At 33.1% G+C, this 19,323-nt stretch overlaps 1 protein-coding gene across 3 annotated transcripts in view; it reads left to right on the top strand.

Annotated features, from left to right (window-relative positions):
• LUZP2 (leucine zipper protein 2) overlaps positions 1-8,528 on the top strand; it is a 391,941-nt gene extending 383,413 nt beyond the window's left edge. For all 3 annotated transcript variants that reach the window (XM_015586409.2, XM_025044128.1, XM_025044129.1), the window contains 2 exons: positions 3,815-3,901; positions 4,670-8,528. In XM_015586409.2, the coding sequence (XP_015441895.1) occupies positions 3,815-3,901; positions 4,670-4,774 (192 nt within the window). In that variant the 3' untranslated portion in view covers positions 4,775-8,528. The remainder of the gene's footprint in view (positions 1-3,814; positions 3,902-4,669) is intronic.
• The last annotated feature ends 10,795 nt before the right edge of the window (positions 8,529-19,323 follow it).

The following is a 19,323-nucleotide window of genomic DNA, read 5'->3' on the forward strand; positions in this document are numbered from 1 at the left end:
GGAGGGAGGGAGGGAAAAAGGGAGGGAAGAAGGGAGAGGGAAAGGAAGTGGGAGAGGCAAAGGATGAGGAAAAAGATGGAGGAAAGGAGAGAGGGAAGGTAGGGAGTAGGGGAGGAGGAAGAGTAGATATAGAGATAAAGATAGAAATAAATGGTTACAAGAATGGAAATAACAATGTAATTCTTAAAACAAATTCTCTTTATTTAGAGAATTTGTACTACAGAGTGAGAGGTGTGGTTACGGGAAAAAATGGAATTTAATTTTTGTTTTTTACTTGAGTTTCTTTCTTCTCTGAGCCAGACACTGTTCCAGGGTTGGAAATAGAACAGTGAAACAGACAGACAAGATCTTTACACTTAATGAAGCTTACATTCTAGTGGAGAAAGCAGAAATAAATACATAAACAAGTATGTATAAAAGAGTATCAGAGGGTGATAAGTATGATGGAACCAACCCTTGAATAATGGCTAGAATATTATTTTGTGTATGTCAGAGAGAGGAAGATAAAAGAGAAGTAAAAGTAGACACATGGTGAAGAGAGGACATGACAAAGGTAATAGTGATGGGGTCAGCTGAGATGAGAACTACTGAGAGATGATTAGAGTAGGGACAGTTCATGGAAGAACTTAAAGGCCACGGAGTGATGGATATACTCAATTTAGCAGTTATAAAGAGATAATTACAGTATAAATATCCTGTAGTAATATGCCTACATCAGAACTAAAGTTTAAACCAAAGTTCGTTTTACTCCAAAACACTTCTGTTTGGCAAAACTATATTTACACTATAATGTTGGAAATCCTTCTTGCCTTCCTTAACTACAGTTCTCTGGAATTTTTGGCCATCTAAGTGATATTACAACAAAAGCGAGAAAACTCCAAAATGAAACCTCTCCTTTATGTTCTCGCCAAGTGAATATCTGCTTCATCAATGACTAAATGTAAAATTGATAACATGCTTATTAAGGCATGATACCTGCACATTATAATTATGTTGCCCTTTATCTGTTGCTTTTCTGAGAAACACTAAGAATTTTATGAATCTCATCTCATGAAGTTTCTACAATGCCTGTGAGGCATAGAAAAAGTAAATTTAAAGGTACTGTTCATTATAAGATCAAAGAACCAAAAAAGGTTCAAGCTGTCTTCCAGCCACATAATATTTTCTTTAATGTTGAAATTTAATAAGTTTTCATTGTTCATATGATCAAAGGCTTGTCTCAAATATTCAGCTATGCTTGCATTAATGAAAGAACTACTCCATTGAAAATCCTTTAGTATTTTTCTCATGACAATGACCTTAAGTGATGCTCCACATGCAAAAAAAAGAAAAAAAAGATTTTTGAGGTCAAACAGATTTGGGAAATGGTTATATCATATCTCCTTCTAAGAGATTTATAATGCATTTGTGCATAGGAAGAAATGGATTTCAAATTTCACTGTATATTTGAATTGCTGGAATGCTGCTTAAAAATGCAAGCCCATATGTATAGGACAGAATTATCACTCAGGAGTATTCTTTTTTTAACAATAACCTTAAATGATTATGTGGACAGATCATTTAAGACCAAAAGTGTCAGAAATTATGTGTTAAAAGTGCTGAGAACTACTTTAAATACACTATTTTATGTTCGAATCAACTTTTTCTGCAAACTTGGAAGAGCTATGAACTCCATTATTCCAAATATATCTTAGAAATCCTATATTATGCAGGTTACTTTCTGCACTTATCGTGTTTCCCCCCCTTTTTAATTCCCCCCCCCACACACACACTTCTACCCCTGACCTATGGATGTTGCCATTTCCCCTTAAAAACTAGGTCCCTGAAGGCGGAGCATCTCCTCCCACATGCTCACAGCATGTGCCCAGGGCCTGGCAACCCCCATGCACTTGGGGGACCTGGTGCACCTAGGATATGGGATGTGGCTCTACCTGGGTCATGACCCCAGGCCCCTCTGCATGTAAAGCAGACATACTAACAACTATACTATGGAGCCACCCTTATCATGTTTTTTGAGCTTGATTTTTATATACTTATTTTAGTTAACTTTTAAAAGCTTAAATGCAAGTTTAATAAAAACAAAGACAAGTTATATTACTATAATAAAAACTGAATAATTATAATTTTTCAGGGTAATTTTAGATTCTAGGTCTGATTCAAACCCATACAACATAAGAAGAAACAAATTTATTTAATAGGTCGTGTAGAAGATTCTGCCACACGTGTGCCTAAAATTTTTGTGAATAAGGTAGTCAAGGTTCTGATTACTGATTTATGTTATTACAGTTACAATCTTGTTTTTCCACTATACTAGGCTTATTTAGAAGAAGGGGCTGTGTGTAACAGTTTTGGAGCCGCTAACATATATACTTTAATTAAATCATATGAAAATCAGGCATTTATTAAAATTCTAAGAATTATAATTTTTTTCATAGTCAATGTTTTATTCATTTATTAGTTATTCAGAGATTATATATTGGCCACTTGCCATCCGGTAGACATCTAGCTGAAATCTAGGGCTGATAAACATTGTCTCTGTCTTTAAGAAACAAGATATTGAGGAGCCATACATGCTTATCCATACAAAAACAATATTAAGTGCTAAAATTTTTATATGTTATTGTACCTTTAGAACAGGAAAGTGTTGCTGAGTCTATCTAGTGGTAGAAATGGTGTTCTAGGGAGGGAATGAGTAGCTAGTTTTCAGGACATCATAGTGAAGATAGATTTTTATGAAGGTGGGGTGACATACACATAGGCACAGAAGAGTAAAGTAACATGCTGTATGTTTAGTTAAGAGCAATATAGTGTGAGAATAGGGAGCATATAAAATAACTCTGCTTTAAAATCTAAATTGAAGTAGGTTAAATTTCCTACACAGTCTCTACTTGTAGAATATACAGAATGTTTGCATTTAGAACCAGCTTTGGTATCCTTCTGTTTAACTCCAAGGAAACAAACTGACTTGTTCGAGGTCAGAGCTAACTGGTGGCCATGGACCTAGGCTTGTTTTACACATGGAAAGGATTTTGGAAAAGATAAAAAAAAATTCATATTCTTACACTTAACGGTTTTATAGTTACTTTAAAAATATGTTTAAAATAAAAAGGAACAAAAAAATGGAGGAAGGGGTAATGAGAGGCAGTAAGGAAAGGAGGATGGAAGAGGGGCAGATAAAGAAGGAAGAAAAGAAGAAAAAGAGAAAGAGTGAGTAGGAGAGAGCGAGGGAGAGAGGGACGGAAATTTCAATATCTTAGTTAAAATGGAAATGAAGCCCAATCGAAATACACTGCTAGTAATTCATCTTCTTCAAAATCATTGAGGCTAATAAGTAAGATGATATTTACTGGTTAATAAAATATAGAATCTTATTCCCACAAATATATTTTTTTAAGTATTGAAGATTTTTTTGCTAGACAGATTGATGATCATATTGTTTAAATTGCTTCCTGGTTTGCAATTTTGATGTTCCTGCATATATCCAGACCAGGGGCATATTTAAATCTTGTGTAGACATATCGCAGATATAGTAGTTTTATAATTCTTTATTTTTTTAAACTTTTAATGAAGAAAGAATTTGCCATTGAAATTGAGCTTTGTTGTAGCTGACTGCCACAAGCAGCCCTGAGATCCCCAAACTGACCATGAATGCTTGCTTTCTCCTTAGGTTCTACTCATGTTGTGATGATTCCCCGAGCTTGCCCTTTCAGCTTGTATCAAAGTGAAAAAAAGTCTCAATGGGACAAATTCAAGGGAGTTTTTCTATCTCATTCTTTCATTTGATTTAATTTCATTGACCTATTTTCAATTGCAGCTTTTGCAGGAGGATGGGACCTATTTAATGAAGCATGAAGAAAATTCCCCAAGTACTGACACTGCAAAACCAGAGCCTACCCCAGAGGTATTTTTTGGATTGCTGCTTTTGATTATGTCATAAAACACTTCTTGAACCCATTGGGTTCAATGATTTTCTCTCTTGCTCTAGCTGAAGCAGGGATGTTGTATTGACTAATACAAGATACCTCCTTTACCTAGTGCTTCTGGACTTTTCCATGACCACTGTGCCTGCTACTAAGCTTTTGGTTTGATTATTGGAGGTCATCAGAAGAGGAAAGGGTGAAGGAGGTGTCCCTCCCCACCCATGTAACCAAGAAGCAAAACAAAAATAAATCACAAACAAAAAAACATGCGTTTAATGCTTATGGGACAAAGAAGATAAAAAAAAGATTTGAGGAAGCAGAGAAGGTCAAAAGAAATACATATCCCCAAGAAAAACTAAAAGCAAACATATACCATTCAGGAGCTCAATTCTGAACTTATATCTGTCCTGTTCCATATTTGACTAAAAATATGATGATGAAATTCTGAGGGTTCATTTCACTTAACATATTTCAAATTTGGGATTAAATTAATTAGAATTGAATGGTTTGGCCAAAGTTTTCTCAAAATAGTTTTTGAAATATTTGTCATTTGTAGACAATATTTTATGTACTTCATGAAGTAGCAGTATTAACATATTTAAATTTATTTTATTTCTGTCTGACAGTTCTTTGTAAGATATTTGTTGATATATATGAATTTATATTACTATTCTACTACAATTTTAATTTTTACCTTATTTTTTTTTAAATTTTGACTCTCCTAATTGTCTTTTTGTATTGTTTAACAGGAATTGCAAATGCCTCTTTGTACTGAATGTGAAGTGAAAAAGGCCCAGGAAAAACAATTGACCAGCTTCGAAGGGAGGGCAACTAGAGAAGAAAAAATACTGTAAATACCAAGAAACTGTGTAAAAAACATCCATTTGCTATTGTCTTCATACCCTTTTTAGACTACAGGCTTTATGGAAATACTAAGTTTTTAAAGCATGCAACTTTTTCACAATTTTATGTACTTTATAAAGTAGTCCACAAATTTTCCAAAAGATTCCAGGCCAATTATGATTCTCAAGCAATAACCTAATTAAAAAAGATATCCACAGTCATAAATAGTCATTGTCATCAGTAAATTGCCCAATATCAATTGGTCTGTTTTGAATTCAGATGCAAAATAACACTTAATTCTTATGATTCATTTGAGTATGTAGTACTTCTAAGATCTAATTTGTGAAATCAGCTGGAGGATGATAAAATGTTTTGAATCCACATTTTTAGAATCCAAATTGCAGTTATATCATAAAGATCCTGGTCCACATTAGTCAGTTGAAGTTACTTTCCTCAAGGTTGGAATCTGTGCTGACCTGAATATATATATATTGAGAGTGATTTTTGCTATTCTTCTTATGTTGAACATGGCTAAATAATGTCAAGGCAATTCTGTCAGGGATTTAGTCAGTTAACAGAGTCCACTAAATATGTTTGGTATGATGTAGAAAAAATATCTGGATGAATTACCAAATTTATGACATAATTGCCTAGATTTTTTGGCATTCTATAGACACATCCCTATAGCTGTCTGCTGGAATTACTTCAAGTTTGGAATCAAGTTGTTTGAAATGCTTGACATGATTTTTGGTAGGAAATTGGATAGTGAAATGTGGGATGGGATGAGAGTTCCAAAATACATATATGTAAGCAAATAATATACATTTAAAAATGGAGATTTGATAAAAGTAAAATAGCTATGTAGAATCCATGAAAGTAGTTTTTTTAATATATATATTTTGAAAACATACGTATTATTGAAACAAATCAATGGCTGCAATAATCTTTGTCATTAGGGCTCTACATAGGAATATCACCAAATAAATTCAGTTCCAAGTAACCTGAAGCTCACAAGCAAGAGGAATCGACACTTGAATAATTATCTGATTGATAGGATCAATATAGCATCAAATGTACAGACTCAAATCAATGGGTTAAATGATCAAGTTACTTTGTCTGCACCAAATATATATAGATCCATTTTACAGAAAGCATATAAAACCATCAGTATTACATAATGGATCTGCTAAGCCATAATTAATATATTTGGAGCACTGTATCCTGGTAAGTTGCATTAGAAAATATTTAATAAAAAATATATATATGTATAAAATTAAATCTGCAATTAGTAGATGAAACTAAATTCTGGGTTATAATGGCACACCTTTAATCATAATTACATATTCAAAGAAGTTTAGTTATTTGAAAAAATAGCAAACTATCATTAACAATGAAGGTAATATTGTGATATATTCATGTAGCTGTTGTACTTACAGAATAACTTAGTGTCATATGTCAGTATTTTTCAGATTACAGACTACCTAAGAAAGAAAGAGAATTAATTTTGTAGATAATAGAGTTTTCAGATGAAGTAACTGGTCTAGAAGAAAAGATCAAGCCCCAAAATAAGATAAATTTAAATATACTGACTCCTTCTCAGCTCTAAAAACTTAATTCTATAAGGTGGAAAATTGCTAGTTTCTCAAGTCCCGTTCCTTGTAATTTCTCCATTGTACCACTAAATCCTAACCATCTCTAAAGGCTTATGAAAGGGAAGAAGATAATTGAGTTTTAATGTAGGTTTACTTTCCTACCCCAACCCTGTACCCTAACTTCACTCCTATACTCTATGGATCCTATGGAAAGTTAATTGCCATTTTACTTTAGCAGTGTTTTGAAGCATCTTTGGAACTAATAAAAAGAGAGTAAAGCTGATACTTTCTGAAATTTTTACAGCATATCATAATGAAAGATGAGGATTTGGCTTAATATTAATCAAATTTGAATAGTTAATTGTAAATTATGTGTTCTATACTCTAAATTCCTATGCTAGTATGTGATAATATAATCAAGTTACTTCTCTTAATTATTGTCATGAAGAAGTGGGCTTTGAATGAGTATAATGTATATACTTTTCTTTAATGACAGTATTATGTGTCCTGCAGAGCTTACTGTGCTATATTCATTACATTATTTGTTTTAAAACAAAAGGAATTTTTAGCAGAAAAGCTTTATATATTTTTAAAGAAATTTTCTCGGAGTTCCTTTTAATAGTTGAGCACAGAATTCTTTTTTTGTATGTTCTACGACTTTAATGAATGCATTTTATTTCTCTCAATGCTTTAATTGCTTTAAAATGGCATTGGAGAGGTTTAAATGCTTTACTTACATGTGTGGCTTTTGTCTATGAGAGAGGGACCATTTCTTATCATGTCTTTTAATTAACAGCTCTATAAATAGATGGTTGTTTTTGAGGAGCTAACATTCATAGCCTAACTATCCTCATATGTAAGAAAACGTTAACCTGAATGTCGAATATAGATAGTACTATTCTATTATGTACCTGTAATGGTAAGCAGTGAAAGATTACTTATGCTTTGCAGAATATGAATTCATTTCTGTTGAGAAACAAACATATTTTCCATTGGAATTACTTAATATAGGGATTACCAGAACTGTAGCAATTTATTTCTCTCTCATTATTTTAAAGTACTAATCAATGTTATATGTTCATTCTAAGTTAGAAATTCATTTTGGACTTTATTTCCTTTTATATGCATTAACAATTTAAATTGAACTAGTCCCCAAATTGTATAAGACCTAAATGAATGTCGACTGTGTATCCAATGCCAACGTTCTTGGATGAAAAGTTAAAAATTCAGTAACTCATCTGGATGTGGTTTTCTATGTGATCTCAAATCTCTGAATATTGAATATATTAGATGGCTAACTTCTTTTTTTCATTTTTTAATCATATATTTAGCATTGCAATGCTATTTCAGACATAATTCTGTTTCTTAAAATATACTGGACTACAAGTCTAAGGCTGTTATATGTGAAGGAGACATTTACTGTTTTAGATTGACAATGTGAATAGCTGGATTAAAACAATATCTGTGAACTTTGCTATAATGGAAACTTTTATTTTAAAGCTTAAGTCTACATGTAATTAACATTAACTGCAGCAGAGGCTGAAATAATTATTGGTATTGTACAGTAGGATCAGCTGGCCAGATATAAAGAATAATGAAAACATATACTTGTTTACTTAGGGGACATTTTCTTAGTCATATGTACAGTCTTAAACTATTTTTTTCATCTGGATTATGTAACATAGTATTAAAGGCCAAGCGATAAAGAATAAAAGGTACCGAAAGATGGCCTATTTTTGCTCAATAAAGATTTGTTACCAAAACTACAATGCATATTATCCTACACAAACTAACTGAAAAAGCCAATGTCAATGTTAAAAATAGTACTTGCCTCTGTATATCAAGATCTAAGAACCTTTTTAAAATGTCATCCTGGAAGCTTCTTTAATTTTTGACAATGTCCCAGAAATCTTTTATGTAGTGTGTGTGTTTTTTTGAGAGTTTTGTGATGGCAGAGATTTTTGTCTTTTTGTTTGCAAATGAGTCTCAAGTGCTGAGAACTAGCTGTCTCATAAAAAGGTGCTCAAATATTTGCTGAATGAATTCATTTAGAACCTGGAGCAGCAAGGGAAGAAGTAAAGGAAGTGTCAAGAAAGCATATTCTACTATGATAACAGGGAATCATAAGATAAATCTTTTAGGAAGAAAAATAAATATCATCTTTTAGGTTTTATTTTGTTGTTGTTCATTTATTTTATTTTTAGGCTTTTTCTCCTTTGACTTTTTCTTTGAAAGGTTTATCTACGGCCCTGTAGCTATGACTTTAAGCAGAGTAGATATGACACTCCTTGGAATGCAGCTCATGTAATGGACAATTCACATGGCATTTATGTGTCTTTAATTGGAATCTAGCTTTGACATTTACCTGGATTTGCATGGTCATTTAATTTCTTTTAGTACTTGGACCTTAAATGTTGGACTTAAATCAAAGATTTTCTTCTCCATTCTGCCGAGCCCTAATACTTTAGCAGACATAACTCAAGGGCTGCTGAGGAGGTAAATGAACATCTAGAGCAGTGGTCCTCAACATTTTTGGCACAAGGGACCAGTGCTCCTGTGAGGATCTAATGCTGATGATCTGAGATGGAGCTGAGGCAGGCGATGGTAGCGCTGGGGAGCAGCTGCAAATACAGATGAAGCTTAGCTTGTTCACCAGCTGCTCACTTTCTGCTGTGCAGCCCAGTTCCTAACAGGCCATGGACAAGAGCCCAGGGATTAGAGACCCCTGATCTGGAGGATGGAACTCTGGCCTCTACAATCACTCACCTTCAACTAAAGTATCTATTCTTTTATATAATTTATTCGTTGGGTTTACACATTCTCCATATACTTTTAATGGAGAAAGAGAGTTCAAAATCTAATTTCAAAGTGATTTGAACATCACTGAATAAAATAATCTCTATGATCCCTTCTCCCCATTTGTTTGTTCAGTCAACCAGTCAGTCATTCAACAAATATTCTTTGAGAATGTAAAATATACTTGCCATTCCCCATTTTTGTTGAGGATCCAATGGTAAGCAAAAGTATTAAAATATAAATACTAATATTGCACTTAATATGTGTCAGCCACTGTTTTAGACTATAAACATATATCAGTTAAATATTTTCAGGTTTGTTGAGATATTTATTACAATTATCCTTATTTCACAAATGAGGAAATTGAAGTAGAAAAATGTTAATGAATTACCCAAGATCATACAGCTAGTAAAAGGAAGAGGTGGAATATAGACCTGGCAAATAAGTTGCTGGGATCTGTGTGCTACAGAGAAAAACCAGGATTCTCTTTATAGCTTACCACGAGGAAGAGAGAGTGTATATGAATGCAACTTGGCTGTATGAGATCTTCACTGAATAAAGATATTAAACTAAGATTAATGAATATATATAATATTACATAATATTTTATATGGGTGTTCAAAACTTCAAAAATTGTAAGCATTATTATGGTAATGTCTATGTACATTTGTGCTTTCTGGCATTTGTGAACATTTTAGCTTGTGGATGCATAAATTTAGTATATGCATGCCCTCATATTTTACATCACTGTCCATATATGCACATGCCTATATGCATGTGTTCATGGATATTAATTCAGCAAAATATGCATATATCAGTTGAAGGCCTTTTTTCTTACCCCGATTCCACTCCTAGTCACATGTTTCACGTTGTTTTAACACAGGAATTCTAAGAACACAGTCGATGACTATGTATATATTGTTAAGTGAACATCCGATGCAGCCGCAAAGAATACACTACGCTAATTTAGGCTGCGCAATTGGATACATCAAATTAGCGTCTCCGGTCAGCTATTTGATGAAGACAATCATCCCCATCCTTCAGATGCTTGGCTCATGTTCCTCTTTATGTCTGTTAATTTGTCTTCAGTTAGACGTAGTTTAGGGAATTACATTTGGAGTTATTCACTGGATATCCTAAAAAGGGGAATTCCTTTAAGCATGGGCCCTCAAAAGAATTTACCAACTGTACTTATTGTCATCAAAGTATTTTTCACTTGGGAAAAAATAAAGCAACTAATTGTACCAATAATTATATTATCCACTTTGACCATACCAGATCAAAGGCACACTGTTAAAGAAATAAATATGAAATCATAAGATTAAGGAAAGAAAGATATTTTATTTATCATTGGTAATGAAAAGAATGTTCTTATGACAAGAATTTGCTACAGAAGTTTCCAGACATAGATTTCTTTTGAAAATCACTACACTTTTGAAAACCAGTGTCTGTTTATGAGGAAGTACTTTGCTTAGGTTTTATCTTTTCTCTCTCTTTTTGAAATAAAGTGATGCATTGTTACTTTGTCTTTTCTCTTTGTGGTTTATTTGAATTCGGGTTAAATATGATTCATTGAATAGCTGTAATTTGCAGAATAAGATACTAATTGCTCCATGGTACAACTGCCAGTTAATTGGTTTTTACTTAATATCTGATGTGTTCTGCATAATTTTATTTTCTTAGATAATGTGGAGATAGATTTGTCTCACCGATTCACACTGCACAGTTTCTAGGAACTCCTACTTCACCAAGTGACTTGGTAGGTAATTATTGTTCTTTAACACATCATACAATTTAATGTCTCCTATTATTTCCTTAGATATGAATAAACAATGTAAACTCACTGATTCTCTCTTCTGAAGGTTAACCTATGTGCCTTGCTTAGGCCAAGGGGTGGAAAGCCATGGTGGTAATGGTGAAACTTTTAAAGAAATCCTCAGAAGCCTTCTTGAGCTTGGGTCTCAATTTTGTGTCTTGAAATATACTACTTCCAGGTTAGCTTTTCCAAAAGTTACTTCACTACATACATATGTCTAAACCTTTAGGAGTGTACAGATAACAACACTACACGTGTTACAACATGATCATGAGCAAAGACTTTGGAGTCAAGCTGCTTGCATTAAATTCTTTGTTCAACTTCTTACTAATGTGTGATCTCAGAAAACTGGCTAATCTGTGTGTTTCAGTGTCTTCACCAGTAAATCAGGAATAATAAAATAGCATACTTCATGATAATCATAACTATTTGTTTTAGTATTGAGATCATATAAGTAGGACAGTTAACTCTTGATAAACACTATTTATTTTTATTTTAAAGTTATCTATACATACATAAATAAATCCACAAATGCCCAATAGCAAAATTATTATACATGTGGAATTTCTCTTCCTCTGTGTATATGTAGTATGCGTGGTACACAGGAAGTATAATTTGTTTTGCCTACAAAAAAACTCTCATAATTTTTATCATGTGAAGAAAAAGACTGGATTTGTCTAGATAATGCTATGTTGAACTCACATTTCTTAAGATGAGTGAGTTGAGATAGGATCATCCTTTTAAAACCCCTGTGTGTGGCATCAATTGTCTCTCCATTCATTAAACACAATACCATCAAACAATTTTTCTCCTAAAAATATCTAATTTTTCTCTCTTGTTGAGTCAAAAATATTAATTAAAGGATTCTATTTATTTGTTTCCTAAGAATTGTATAAGAATGTAATTATTTCCTTTACCCTTCTGGTGTAAACTATTTTCTAGATTCCTTTTTATTATTTATCATAATAGGTAATGATTAACATCTGGGGAAACATGAGAAGTATATTTACCTTAAATTGAAACTATAATAATTTTAGTAAGAGGTATCATAAGTTATCATCTAAGGAGATATGGGACAGTACCTTTTATAAATTAAATGAAAAGGTATATGAATAAGATATTTACATGCTCCAATGAAATTTTAATATAAAAAAAGAAAAATATATATATACATTCCAGACTGTCTTTTGCTTCCTATGTTTTAAAATTGCATAGGCTGAGTACTAGTTTTGCTGAGACCTTTAAATCACCAATAAAACATTAATCAAAACCAAGCCTCATTTCAGATTTTATGGTAGAAATGATTCTACACACATTCATTACTTTTCTGAAACTAGATTTTTATTCTCATTTGGGAAATAGAAGCATCAACTTTCTTTTTCAATCTTTCTTCATTCCCACATCAAACTTCAAAGCCTAGTGGACTTCTTTATACCCTCCCTCTACCCCATTCTCCCTTCTATTAAAGGAAAGTATGTGAACACACTCCTTTCTGATATGCCCTGAAATTTCTTTTGAGCGAATAAATGGAATAAGATCTTGTGGACCCCTTGAAAAGTTTGGAATTCTTGTAACTAACACATTCATTAAATACAAAGTTTTTACATGTTTGAACTCCTCTAACAAGGTTTTCTAAATTGTCATTATGTATCACCCTTGCCCACTATGCTCTATTCACCACATAGTGTCTATACTGACTATTATTATTTAAAAAAAAAATGTTACATCATGACATCCTCTTCTTAAAATTATCCAATGATTTCCAATATCGCTGAGAATTACATTAAAAACAAACAAACAAAGAAAGAAAAATTTTTATTATAGTCTACTAGGCCCTAAAGGGCTGGGTCGCCCTCTCAGCCTCATTTCCCTCTACTCTCTCGGTGGCTCACTTGGCTCCATTTTTACTGGCTTTTTGCTGTGCCTCAGACTTATCAAGAAGCTCCTGACTCAGTGCTTAGTACCTGCTAATCTCTCTGACTGGGATATTTTTTCTCTAAATATTTATTCAGCTCATTTGAATCTATTCTCTACTCAAATTTTATGTTGTAAGAAGGATGGTACCACTATCCTTACCACGCTGCTGCTATCACTGAATATCCCCTAAACTTGCTTGTCTTCTCTGCATACAATGCATCACTCTATGACATTATAATGCCTATGTATTTGTATATATATTTCATCAGTCTCCTACTTCAAAAATGTCATCTCCAAAAAAGGAACCCTCATACACTGCTGGTGGGACTGCAAATTGGTACAGTCACTATGAAAAACAGGATGGAGCTTCCTCAAAAAACTAAGAATTGATCTACAATATGATCCAGCAATCCCTCTTCTGGATATTTACCCCAAAGATTTGAAAACCCATATCAAAAAAGATATTTGCACACCGATGTTCACAGCAGCATTACTCACAGTGGCCAGGATGTGGAAGCCATCAAAGTGTTCTATATAGATGACTGTTTAAAGAAGCTGTGGCACATATATACAATGGAAAACTACTCAGCCATAAGAGATGAAATACTGCCATTTGCGACAACATGGATGAACCTCCAGATAATCATGCTAAGCAAAATAAGCTAGACAGAAAAAGTTGAAAATCACATGATATCACTTATATGTGGGATACAAACCCAAAAGCAGCAAATGACAGGACAAACAACAGACTCATGGATATGAACAGTAAACTAGTTACCAGAGGGTAGGGGGAGGAGGGCAGAGGAAGTAGATGGGATAAAAGGGGTCAAATAAACGGTGACAGAAATTTAACTATGGGTGGTGAACACACAATGTAAATATATATATACATATATATATGTGTATATATATGTGTGTGTGTGTGTGTGTGTATATATATATATGCCTTACTGTTAAAATGTACAGCTGAAGCTTACCAGATTTCGTTAACTAATATCAGCATAAAATAATTAATTTTTAAAAATGTAATCTCCTAAAGAGCAGGGCTTTTTCTGTTTTCTTCATTGACTTACACCCACAGACTGGCACAACTAGGTGTCCAATGGACAATAGTTTAATAAATAAATATAAAATGCACTTTCTTAAATGTCTTCAATGTTTCCCTGTGGTGGCAGTGAGGTGAGATTCACTCTGAAAGTTGAAAAAAAATATTTCTCAGGCCAGGCCATAGCTCTGTCACTTGGAGGAAATTCAGTCTATTAGCCTTGGGTAATTCTCTTAAAAGAGTAGAGGGAGGGTTTAGACATATACATTTTCTGGAGCTATCAGTACTGGCACTTATTATCCCGCAGCCAAATTTCCCGAAAATCTCTGATAGAACTACTTACTAAGAAATGAACACAACTAAATAGTTTGGCTCTACATCTAATATAGAAAAATAATAGCCGTGCCTTTCCTAAATAGAATGATGAAATAATTTGAAACAAGGAAAGATAAGTTTAAGCAAAAAAATAAGAAGTTTTCATAGTAGATCGACATCAGATTGTAAATGTAATCACTGAAAACTTTAGGTGACTTTGCCCAAGACACATGAAACCAGAACTAGGATCTAAATTTGGAGGTCAATGTTGCCATACCTACCTAGTATTTAATGTACTCTGTACATTTAGCCTTACTATAGCATTACACAAACAGATTCCTGAACTAAATTTTAGAATTACCAAAACGAATTTTTTTTGGTGTGTACTGGAGCTGAGGACTCTGTATTTTTATTTGAACTAAAGATGAACCTGTGAAAACTTAACTTTAAACCACTGCAGTATCTATGACATGCCACCTATATAATTGTTATTCTTTACATCTCAGAACTTTTCCATTTTCCTGTAATATAAGACCTACCTATTTATACAAATTTTCCCTTTCTCTGAGGTTTTTTCTTGCAGTATATTTCCAAGCTTTCCATAAATTTTTTTTCTTGCCATCTTCCAAATACTGTAGAAAAGCAAAGTTGCATGTGTTCTAGTTTCTGTTCTACTTCTTACACAATGAACATGCCAAACAATGTCACCAAGTTGGCAAGAGGATGGCTGTTTCATTTTTCTGTTTGGACATATTGAAATATTGAATATAGTTACTGATAACCAATAATACTAATAATTATTCTAACAGCAATTATCTAATTGACTGCCATGTAGTATGTCTGTAATAGAATCTCCATAGCAACAGCCTCTTTTGGAAGCTACTGGTTTCATTATTTTTTCATGTAATTGTAAACCATTTTGAACTATAATTTTATTTCTCCCTTCAGGATAAGGAGTTTTTGTATTTGGCAATGGATTTTAGGTATTACAGGGACCTTCAGATGTCTTACAGTGGGTGAACAAAAACTGTAACCATAATTAAGAAAAGGGAGATTAGAGAGAGAAATAAATTACAGTAGCTAAAAGTTTGCCTCCATCATTGTCAGAGAAGTGACTGTGAAGTAACAAATTGGTCATTATTGATCATTGTGAAAGGGATTGTAATGTGACAATTTTCAACAAGTTTGCTGGTGGATATGTCATTAAGAAACCTTAACTCGATCATTTCTTGAATATATTATAGTGTTGGCCTCAGGCCCTATGGTGTCTTCAAAGAAGATTAGGGAGTATAGCTGGCCCAGAATTCAGTGACGTTGCTATTTTGTCTCCCTCAAGAAGCGACAAGAATAACAAAATTGACTTTTTTTTTTTTTTTGAGTGGCCTTGCAGTAAAGAAACTAGGCTAAATATTTAATAAAGTGATGAGAACTATAGGAATAAAATGCAAATCAGAACATTTCACTCTTTATTTTCAACTTTTACATTAACTTAAAGTCCAAATTTCTCATCAAAAACATCAAAGTCGTACAAGATCTGGCCTCTGGCTATTTCATATTTGACCACATTTCCTGCCACTCACTGATTCTCTTACTGCTCTCCAGCAATGTGGCTGGCAACATACTTATAACACATACTATGAAAATGTTTGCTAGTGCTACTAATTATAATAGCAAATACTTGTATAGTTCTTATAATGTTCCAATAGTCTAATCACATCACATATATTTTAACCCAATCCTTACCACAAACCAGTGAGATAAGTTATATCATTTCCCATTTTATACTTGAGGACACTGAAGCACAAATAATTTAAGTAAATCATCCAAGACTGCATACCTATTAAGTAGCAGAGCTGGATTCAGTATAACTTCAGAGCTGATATTCTTAACCACTGTGCCTCTTTACAAACCACACCATAACTCTCTCTGAATAATATACATCAACGTCTGGTCATCTTACTTTAAATGAACTCCAGTGGAGTTCTTTGAGCCCTGGTTCCTATCTATCCCTTTAAATTTGTCCTTTCTCATAAGTCTAGTTACATTACATGCAGGGCCAAATGCTGAATGAAAATGTGGAGTCATTGTTCAAACATCATTAATGATTCATGACAGTGACAGGAAAACATCAAACCAAGTATAGGCCCTTCTGAGATTCAGAGACCTCATGCAGAGGTAGCATATCTATGATGCTGGCCCTTTTCTACCATTATTCTCTCCTTTACTCATTGAACTCCAGGTATGCTCTTCCTGACTGCTCCTTGTTTACTCCAGGCTGCTTCTGCCTGAAGCCTTTATATTTAAGGAGAAGTCTCCTTACCTACAGTCTCAAAGATATGTGGGGTAACATCAAGTGTACTGATATAAGTATGATGGCAGTTCCAGAAGGAAAGAAGAGTGATAAAAGGGCAGAAATAACATTTGAAGAAATAATGATACAAAACTTTTCAAATTTTATGAAAAAAAATTAAACATCTAAGAAGTTTAATGAACTTTGTTTAGTTTGAACTCAAAAAAATTCAGACCTAGATACCTCATACTCAAATTGTGGAACGCCAAAGATAAAAAGATATTCTTGAACAAGAGAGAAGTGACTCAACACTTTCAAGTGATTTTCAGCAGCATTAAAAACGTATTTTTCATCAAAACCATAGAGGTCAAGAAGTCCGTGTATGACATATTCAATGCATTGAAAGAAAAAATCTGTCAACCAAGACTTTTATATTTAACAAAACTAGATATAGAAGTCGAAATTAAGAAATTAACATATAAACAAAACTGAGAGACTCGTTGCTAACAAACCTTCTCTACTAGAAATACTACAGGAAGATATTTAGACTGAAATGAAAGTAGCAATAGCAGTAACCCAAATCCGCTTGAAGAAATTAAAGCATCAGTAATGAAAATTATATAGTAAATATAAAAGACAATAAATATATTTCTGTTTGTAAATATTTTCTCCTATCTACTTAGAAGACAAATGCATAGAGTAATAATTAGAAATCTACGTTGTTGGGAAAACAATGAATAAAGATATAATTTGCATGACAATGATACCATTAACGAGGGAAGAGGCAATGGAACTATATAAGAGCAATCTTTGTATACTATCGAAATTAAATTGCTATTAATCTGATTTAGATTATTATAAAATAAAATGTTAACTGCATTTCCCAGGTAAACAACTAAGAAAAAAAACTAAAAAAAAAAAATAGTAAAAGAAATGAAACCTAAATTAAGATAGCACACTAGAAAATATCTATTTACAAAGAGGCACTAATAGAGTTTTAGAGAAATAAAAAAGACAAGAAATATAGAAAACATTTAGAAAAATTACACATAAATCTTACTTTATAAATAATTACATTAAATGCAAATGGATTAAATACTCCAAAAATCAGAGATTAGAAAATTGGATAAAATAAATCATGATTCAACTATATGTTGTCCAGTAGAGGCACACTTAAAATAAAATTAAGAGACACAAATGGATTGAAAGCAAAAGGATTGAAAAGATTATTTCATGCAAAAGACAACCATAAGAAATGTGGAGTTCCTATACTGTATAAGACAAAATAGTCTTTAAAATGAACACAAAAACTCCATAAAGGCAAGGACATTTTAGAATGAGAGTCAGTCCACTAGGAAAATATATATTCTTGATAAACATATTCATCTAACATCAAAGCTCCAAAATGCGTGTAACAAAGACTGACAGAAATGAAGGAAAAAAAATGACAGTTAAACAAAAAGAAAGAAAGATAATTGAACAAATTAAAACCACAATAAGATACCACCCCACACCTATTAGGATGGCTATTATTAAAAATAAAATAAAATATAAAATAAATGCTGACAAGGATACGGAGAAAATGGAATTTTTTTCACTGTTGGTGGGAATGTAAAATGATGCAGCTGCCCTGGAAAACAGTTTGGTGGTTCCTCAAAAAATAAACATAAAACTCATATGGCCTAGTGATTCCGCCTCTGGCTATATACCCAAGGGATATGAAATTAAGATCTCAAAAGAATATTTGTATTCCTATGTTCATAGCAACATTATTCACAATAGGTAAAAGGTGGTTTCCACCCAAGTGTTCATCAACAGGTAAATGAGTAAGGAAAATGTAGTCAGTACACACAATGAATATTATTCTGCTTCAAAAACAAAATTATGACATGCTCATGGATGCATCTTGCAAACATTATGTTAAGTGCAATAAGCCAAAAATAAAAGGACAAATATTGTATGACGTCATTTATAGAAGATATATAAAATAAGCAAATTCATAAAGATAGAAAGTTAAATAAAGGTTACCAGGGTCTAGGTGGCAGGAGGAATGGGAGTTATTGTTTTTACTGGATACAGAGTTTCAATTTAGCAAGATGAAAAGAGTTTGGGAGATGGATGGTGGTGATAGTTGTACAATAGTATTAATGTACTTAATACCACTGAACTGACTAGCCCATGACATTGATGAAATTATTGATTGTTTATTGTACCTAGTGACCAAGAAGGAACAAATACCCTAGACTTATTGGTAAGATATATTCATGTCAGAGGCCAAGAAAAAAAAAAAAATTCAAAGACCTTCTACCCTAGTGGAATTTCTAGGGGTCTAGAAGTGTGAGGCATCTCTTATTAGGTGAGGATAAGTTGTTACATTTGGCTGTTTTTAAAATCAAAAACAAAGCACAACAACTAGTGGGGCTCTTTAGATTTTGAAGGAAACATATTCTACATCTGGCTGTGCTAACTCTAGCCCATTTATAAGTGACCCGAAAAGCTGCTAGTTTTGAATGAGAACCAGAACAAAGGAAGGCTCTATAGCAGGTCTGCCACTCTGTCACTTGATCTAGTTGACTTAATGGAGCAAGAAGTGTCAATGACAGATAGAGGTATTGCTTGGAGCCTTTGGCAGAACCCTGTAGGTGATTCATGACACAACCTTGAGATTTTTCTAGGACATTCCTGAAGGACAGTCTTGAAGGGAAAATCTCCTAGTGAGCAGAACTATGATCAGTGCATCTGGTTATGCATTTCATTTAGAAAGAGAAATGGCCAGAAATCTAAATGTA

Source organism: Pteropus alecto, unplaced genomic scaffold (assembly GCF_000325575.1).
Source record: "Pteropus alecto unplaced genomic scaffold, ASM32557v1 scaffold71, whole genome shotgun sequence".
NCBI lineage: Eukaryota > Metazoa > Chordata > Mammalia > Chiroptera > Pteropodidae > Pteropus > Pteropus alecto.